Source organism: Poromitra crassiceps, assembly GCF_964638095.1.
Source record: "Poromitra crassiceps genome assembly, chromosome: 25".
In the NCBI taxonomy this organism is placed as follows: Eukaryota; Metazoa; Chordata; class Actinopteri; order Beryciformes; family Melamphaidae; genus Poromitra; species Poromitra crassiceps.
Window position 1 is genome coordinate 16,098,377 of NC_139649.1, and position 8,135 is coordinate 16,106,511.

General features: G+C 54.6%; 1 protein-coding gene across 1 annotated transcript; it reads right to left on the bottom strand.

Moving 5' to 3' along the window:
- Positions 1–418: 418 nt before the first annotated feature.
- On the bottom strand, positions 419–7,654 carry sptan1 (spectrin alpha, non-erythrocytic 1; the record flags this gene model as incomplete). Its single annotated transcript, XM_083660584.1, has 1 exon — positions 419–7,654. One exon carries the CDS (start codon positions 7,652–7,654, stop codon positions 419–421), a length of 7,236 nt encoding a protein of 2,411 aa, XP_083516710.1.
- Between the last annotated feature and the right edge of the window lie 481 nt (positions 7,655–8,135).

An 8,135-nucleotide genomic window follows, 5' to 3' on the forward strand; every position in this document is an offset into this window, starting at 1 on the left:
GTCTAGGTAGGGCTTCATGTGAGGAAAAAACAAAAGAGAATCCTATTGCTACATACCAGTCCCACAGATTAATGCAAAGTGGTCTCTAACCTGCATCATGCTTTTTAAATCCAGCGAAAGCACAAGTTAAAACAGCTAAAAACAATCACATTAAAAATATATATATATTTATTTATTTATATACAATTACGAAATAACATTACGTATAAAACAATAAAAATTACATAAAAATCACAGATGCACATTCAGAAGCACACAGAGTCGAGTCTAACCCTAGCTAGATAAATAGAGCTGATGAAACGAGTATTCCTAGTGCCACAATCACGCCGTTTCAGCTATGTGCTGATGTTGAAGTGTGTGGGGGGAAACGCGCCCTGATTGGTCACTGGTAGGCGGGGAGGGGGGGGGGGGGGCGGGATCAGTTGACGAAGGGTGAGCGAGTGAAGTCGAAGGCAGACGGTAGCTCGTGCCCCTTGCTGTCTAGGTAGGGCTTCATGTGCGAGAGGCAGTAGTCTGCCTGCTCCTTGGTCAGGTTCTGGTACAGCTCTTCTTTGGTGACGTAAGGCTTGTTCTTGGTGCTCAGGGCGCGGAAGGCGCTCTCGATCTCTTCGCTGGACTTGACGTTCTCTGTCTCGCGACTGATCATGAACGCCATGTACTCCTGCAAGGACACGTTGCCGTCTCTGTTGGGATCCACCGTGTCGAGGATGGACTCGAACTCCGGGTCTGGCTCGCCCTCCTCCACCATCGGCAAGTTGTAGCCCAGCGAGCGGAGACATGACTTGAACTCCTGGTGGTTCAGACGGCCTGACTTCTCCTTGTCAAAGTGCTTGAACATCATGCAGAACTCCTTCAGAGCCTCTTCTGTCACACCGGTGGTGTTCCTGGCCTGGATCTGCTGCTCCAGGTTGTGCTGCATCCTCATGCCCAGCTGGTCTAGCTGGTCCCACTGCTGTGCCAGGCCCACGGTGCTGTGCTTGGTGTACTTGTTGTCCAGGATCAGAGCCTCCTCCATGGCCGCACCCAAGTCCTCGATCTTCTTCAGTTTACTATGCATCGCCTGGATCTCCTGGTGCTTAAGCTTGGTGGCCTCCAGCTGGGACTCCAGGGTGCCAGATTCTCCCACCATACAAGACCCATCCAGAAGATATGTCCTGGTCTCCTGCAGCCACTGGTGGAAAGCATTGGCTTGTTGCGCAAACTCCTGACGCAGCTTGTCGTTTTCCTCCTGCCTCCTCTGCTCCTTCTGCAGCTCCAGCTCTTGCTCCTTCATGATCTTCTGCAGGTTCCTCCAGGTCTCCAACAGGGTCTCCATGGTGAACCAGGTGTAGGGGTTGGACACCACCTGGTCGCTCTTGATCTGTCGGTCCAGCTCGGCCAGCTGGTTGAAGTCGGCCTGGGCCGAACCGAGCGAAGAGCGGAAGGTTTCGTGGGCTTCGCGGAAAGCCCGGATCTCCTCCAGAGAGTTGCACCGCACCGGGTCCGTCAGATCCTCCTCAGCGTTCTCGAACCAGCTGTTGAAAGCTGAGGCCTTCTTGGCGAAGGTCAGGAACAAATCCTCCACCTTTCTGAAGTGCTCTTGAGCCTCTAGCAGTTTCTTCTTGCGCATGGCGGATTTGGACAGCAGCTGGTTCCAGCGCGTCATCAGGGCAGCGTGGCGCACCTCGATGGCCTTGGACTGGACGTGCTGGGCGGCCAGCAGCTGGTCCTTCACTGCGGTGATGTTGGTGATGCCCTCCTGCTGGAAGGCCTGCAAGCCCGCGTCAAATGTCTCCTGCTTGGTGAGCACGGTCTGCACCGACGACAGGTCTCTGCCATAGTCATCTGTCTTCTTCAGACTGTTCTCCTTCTCGCTGATCCAGGACTCCACCACATCGGCCTTCCAGGTGAACTGCAGGAAGGCCGAGTTATCGTCCAGCGTGGCCTTCCTCTGGGCCGCCGCCCGCTCCAGCACCGACACCTTGCGCCAGAGGGCGGCCATCTTGGCATTGATTTTGTCCACATGATGGTTGTTCTTGTTGATCAGCTCCTCTCCGTTAGCACACACATCACTGACTCTGTCTCTGTGCACGGTGAAGTCAGTTTCAAACGCTTCATGCTTTTTCAGCAAGCCCTGCACAGCAGCGAGTGTGTCACCATAGTCCTCGCTCTCCACTAGATTCAACTTCCCATTAATCCAAGCTTCTTCCTCTTCCACATTAGCCACAAACTGCTGGTACTCCAGTGACTCCTCCAGCCTCTGCCCCCTTGCTCCAGACAGATCCTTGAGTTCCTTCCAGTGGTTGACAAACTGGGCGAGCCGCTGCTGGATCTGTTCCTGGCCGATAGTGTTGTCGCCGGACAGCTTCTTCCCCGTGTCCAGCACCGACTGAATGGCCAGCTCGTGGCCGCACAGCTCACCTTCCAGCCTCTTGTGCTTCTTCCTCAGAGTCTGTACTCTTCTCAAATCATGCCTGTAGTCTTCCGAGCTCACAAGCAACTTCTTATCTTTGATCCAAGACTCCTCATCATCCAGGTTCATGAAGAACTGTTGCAGGCGGTGGGACTGGTGGAGGTTGGTGTGACGGACGGCGGTCATGCTCTGGATCTTGGTGAAGCGACTGTTGACGGCATCACGCTTGTCCTTCACCTGTGTGGTGTCGAAGCCCTGGATGCCCATCAGGCTGTCAGCCTGCCCATTCAGATTGTTCAGATGGTCCTCGTGGGTGGAGATATCAGCTTCCAGCCGCTGGTGCTTCTTTAGCAGGTTGTTGACTGAAGGCAGATCTTTATCATATTCCTCTGAGGCCAGATGGACCTCCACCTCAGAGAGCCAGAAGTTGAAGTACTGGATGCTGGTGTTGAAGTTCTGCTGCTGGTTGGCCTCTTTGAATTTCTGGCTTTTCTCTGCTGACTTGTTGACGAGGAAGTGCCACTGCTCATCCAGAGCACTGAGACGTGCCTTTTGTGCATCTTCACTGCCAGCGCAGGCACCCCTCTGTATCAGGGCGTTGCCGGTGTCGATGACTCCGTGGATTCGGTCTGCGTTGGCGTGCAGCTCGGCCTCAAACGCCTGGTGCTTCAGATGCTTACTCTGGATGTTAGTAGGGTCCTTATAGGATTTGTCAGTAGCGGTCTGCAATTTCTCGCTTATCCAAGCCTCAATCTCATCCACATCCCGGCTGAAGTGCTGCAGGGTCTGGGACTCACCCAGCTTTGAACGCTTTTCAATCATCTGGGCCTTCAGCCGGTGCCACCGGTCTAGGACTTTGTTGCGGCGGTTGAAGATCTCAAGCTTGCCATAATGGTCCGCTCCAATCAGCTGGTCAGCAAAGGACTGCAGAGTGGCAATCTTCTCCTCCTGCCTGTCGATGGCCTTATCAAAGTCCTCATGTTTCTTGATGAGAGCCTCCACGCTGTCCAGGGAGTCGCCCTTGCCATCACTGGCAAGAAAGGCTTCGCCAGCGGCTATCCAGTTCTCAGCCTGCTCACAATCCCTGTTAAAGAGCTGGAGCTCCAGAGACTGGTCCAACATCATATGGCGCTGCACCTTGGCCTTCTCCAGTTCAGCACTCTCTCTGTCTAATGCCTCCAGCTTCTGCTGGATCTCTGCGCTGGCGTAGTGGCCTTGTGTCAACAACTGCTGACCAAACTGCTTGAAAGCCTGGAAGGTACCAGTGCGGGCATGGATCTCTGTACAGTGCTCCTGGTGTCTTTCCAGAAGGGCCTTGGCTCCAGTTACATCATTGGCCAGCTCCTCTGAAGACACCAGGCCTTGGATGCCATTAATCAGATCCCTGAAGTCTGAGAGGAAGCGCTGCAGGTCATGGGAGTTGCCCAGCTTGTCTTTGCGCTGGTCTGCTTGTCCCACCAGGCTGCTCCAGGCCATGTTCAGCTCTGTGCATTTCTCCTGGATGTCATCCACTGCTTCTGGGTGGGACTGGATGAGACCCTCTGCTGTCACCCCAAGGGAGTTCACCTTATCACCCAGAACGGCCAGGTCTCTCTCAAAGCCTTTGTGTTTGCGCTGCAGAGCCTGGACGCTGGCCAAGTCATGGCCGTACTTGTCAGTGTGGAGGGCCTGGTTCTTCTCCTCAATCCACTCTTTAATCTCATCAGTATCCCTGTGGAAACGCTGCACCTCGTGGGCACTGCCCAGCATGTTGCTCCTCTCCTCAGCCAGCTGCTGCAGGGAGTACCAGCTATTGTTCAGCTCCTTCAATTGAGATGCATTTATTGAATCTGCTTCATCCTTGCCAGGAGCTGCGCCAAGTAGTTTTTGTTGCTCGGCCTGGACCATAGGGGCCTCCTCAGCCATGAGGCCTTCAGACTCCAGCTCAGACGCCACCTTGTTGATGTCCCTCAGACGAAACTCATTGGCCTTCAGGTCCTTCTGGAAGTCACCAGACTTCTTCTGCAGGACCTCGACCTGCTCCAGGTTGTAGCCCATCTCCTTGTTGGTGAGGGCATCCTTCCTCGCATTGATCCACTGCTGAAGCTCGTTGGCCTCACTGAACAACATGAATTTCTTGCAGCTTTTCTCCAGCATGTCCTTGCTTTTCTCACCCAGCTCCAGCAGAGTGCCGTACTGGTTGTCGATCTGGTCTTGGCGCAGGGCGATGCTGCCTTGCTCGTCCAGGAGGTCCTCGTCCAGCTTCTTCACATAGGATGCGGGTACGAAACCCTGCCGATCGTTCACCTCCACCATCCACCAGTCCTTGTGGGTGCTGTTGAGCAGGGGGAGGATGTCTCCCTTCTTCATGGTGACCTCTTGGGGGCTCTTTTCCTGGTAATCGTACAGGGCCAACACCAGCTCCAAAGCCATCTGGGCCTGCTCCTTCAGCGACTGGATGCTGCTGCCATAGGTGCTCAGGTCAGACATTAGGGCCTCATGCTTCTTCAGCAGAGCCTCAGCAGTGTCCTCGTCTTTGCCATAGTCTCGGCTCCCCATGATGGGCTCCTTCTCCCTCATCCAGGACTCGGCTTCGTTAGCATCCGCAAAGTACTGCTGGGCCTGCAGGGAGTTCTCCAGGTCCAGTCTCCTCTGGGATGCCTTGGCCTTCAAAGTGTCCCAGCGCCCATTCAGCTCAGCCAGCTTGGCTTTCACTTTGTCACCTGCAAAGTGCCCTTCATCAACCATGGCCTCTCCTTTCTGGGTGACTACCTTAATGCGAGGCTGATGACCAGAGATCTCAGCCTGCAGGCCCTGGTGCTTCTTCAGCAGGTTCTGGACACCAATCAGGTCTTTGCCTCTATCAGTAGAGGCAGCAATGGGCTCTTTCTCGCGGATCCAGGTCTCCTCATCCTCCACGTTTCTGAAGAGCTGCTGGAGGCGAAGGGAGTCAGACAGTTTCTGCTTGCGGGCGCCCATGGGCTCGCGCAGAGCCTCGTAACGAACCACCAGAGCCTCCTGCTTCTTGCGGATGTTGTCAGCATTGAAATGTCCGGCCTCCTGGAACTGCTGTGCCTGGATCATTATGCCGTCAATTCGGTCCTGGTGAGCGGCTATGTCTGCCTCCAGCAGAGCATGCAGGTTCTGCAGGTTCAGGTCTTTGCCGTAGTCGTCTGAAGCCAAGTGGCCCTCCACTTCATACAGCCACAGCTCGATGTCCTCCACGTTCCTGTTGAACTGCTGCTGCTGGTTGGCCTCACGGAGCTTGATGCCTTTGAGCTCAGTGGCCTCTAGCAGCTTTTTCCACTGGGAGCTGACTTCCTCCATGCGGCCAGCCACCTCATCTGAGGCATAATGCTTTCCATCCAGAAGCTCTTGGCCAGACTTCTGCAGGGCGTCAATGGGACTCTGGTTCGTAGTTGGCTCTGCTTCGAAGGCTTGGTGCATCTGCACCTTGCCCTGCAGGTTGGAGGGGTCCTTGTAGGCCTCATCAGTGGCAGTCTTCATCTTCTCGTTGATCCAGCTCTTCAGCTCATCAGAGTCCCTGAAGAACTGCTGCAGGTGGAAGGAGTCCCCCAAAGCGGCACAGCGAGACTGAGCACGCTCATGCAGGGCATTGCGATGGTTGAGCAGAGCATCCCTGCGGGTAGCCACGTCTTCCTTGGCATAGTGGTTGTTCTGGATTAGTTTGGTAGCAAACTCATCCAAGGCAGTGATCCTTCCTTCTTGAGCGCTGAGCGACTTCTCAAAGTCCTCATGTTTCTTCAGCAAGGCCTCCACACTGTCCAGGGAGTCACCAAGGTCCTCATTCAGGAGGAAAGCCTCTTGTTTGCTCATCCAGTTGTCCACTTGTTCGGTGTCCCTGTAGAAGAGCTGCAGGTCCATGCACTGCTCGTACTGCTGCCTGCGGAGATCCCACAGCTCCAACAGAGACTCCTTCTCCTCTGACAGGATGCCCAGCTTCTCCTTGACCTCCTCAGAGGCATAGTGGCTTGTATTGAGAATGGCGTGGGCGGCTTCATCAGTGGCTCTGAAGCTGTCCTCGTGGTCATCAATCTCTCCCTTGTGCTCCTGGTGGAGGTTCAGCAGAGCCTCGGCTCCGGCCACGTCATTAGCCAGCTCGTCAGCATTGATCAGGGCTTTCATCTCTGTCACCCAACTGGTCAGGTCACTGAAGTCAGTCGTGAAATGCTGCAGCCGGTAGGAGTCATTGAGGCGGGCGTGGCGCTCGGCAGCCAGTGTGCGGATCTGCTCCCAGGTGGTGATGAGCTCGTCCTTCTTCAGGTGGATCTGGGAGGCATTCTGAGGATGTGTCTGCTGGATCCGCTCCGCGTCCCCCCCCAGGGTGTTCAGCTTGTCTTCCAGAGCAGCCAGGTCTCTCTTCAGCCCCTCATGTTTGTACAGCAGGGCCTGGATGCTGGCCAGGTCATGGCCAAAATCGTCAGAGGCCATCAGCTGCTCCTTCTCCTTGATCCAGCTGATGGTCTCATCCACATCCCTGTTGAATTCCTGCACCTCGGCAGCTCCTAACAGCTTGCCCTGTCTCTGCTGGGCGAGGCCCTGGAGACGCTGCCAGGCTATGTTGACCTCGCCCTGCTTGCGGACGATCAGCTCCAGCTTGGGGTGGGCCTCCTGCCTGAGTTTGGCAGCCAGTTGATTGACCTCGTTGACTTGCTCCTCGTGGGCTGTCAGGTCGGTCTGGAACTCCCCAAACTTCTTCTGGAGGAGCACCACATGCTCCAGGTCCTGACCCAACTCCTCTGAGGTGGCCATGGTCTCCTTGTCACTGATCCAGTCCAGGGCATCTTCACACTCGCGGAGGTACTGCAGAAGCTTCTGGGCCTGCAGTAGATGCATGGTCTTCTCCTTTGTCGTCTGCAGGAGGAGGTCCCACAGGCAATGCAGCTCATCCAGGTGGCTTTGGATGGTCTCAGAGGCAAAGTGACCCTCAGTGATCATGAGGTTTCCAGTATCGTCCTGTTTGATTATTGCCCCAGCATTGGCCTGTACCTCAGCTTCAAAGGCCTGGTGCTTCTTGAGCTTGCCCTGCAGGTTTGAGGGTTCCTTGTAATTCTCTTCGGAGGTGATCTGCAGCTTCTCCTGGATCCACTTCTCCAGCTCTTCGGCATCGTGCCTGAAGAACTGGAAGCGGTAGGAGTCCTCCAGCTTCTGCCGCCGCACCACGGACAGCTCCTTGAAGTGCCGGTAGCGGGCCAGCACCTGCTGGCGGAGCTCCTGAATGTCATCGGCTGTCTCCAGCACTTTAACCCCAGTGGTGTCCATTTTATGAATCTATCTTCAGTCTACCTTCCGTCTGTCTGTATACAGCTGTCAAGGTTTGAGGTGGTAGCTGGGATGGGTGTTTTCATCATGATGATCAGTGATGCCATCAGTGATGTAGAACTGTATGACATCATCAGGCATTCATGCCTCATCAGTGATGTCATAGCAGCATCAGTTGTGATTGGTCTATGTAAGATGATGTCATAGCAGCGTGAGCTGTGATTGGTCATGGGCATGTGGTCGCTGCAAAGGTAGGACTGCAACTCGAGATCTCAACATCACCAATTCTATAGTGATTTCCTCAGTGATGATGTCACTCAAGCAATTACAATCGTATGACAATCACTGATGATGCCACATTGTCTATGACATCATTAGTGGGTCTGGGTATGACATCATCAGTCAGTGTGGGTATGACTTAATCAGTCACTATTGGCCACCACTCGATGATGATGATGTCATTGCTCATTGCTCTGGCCAC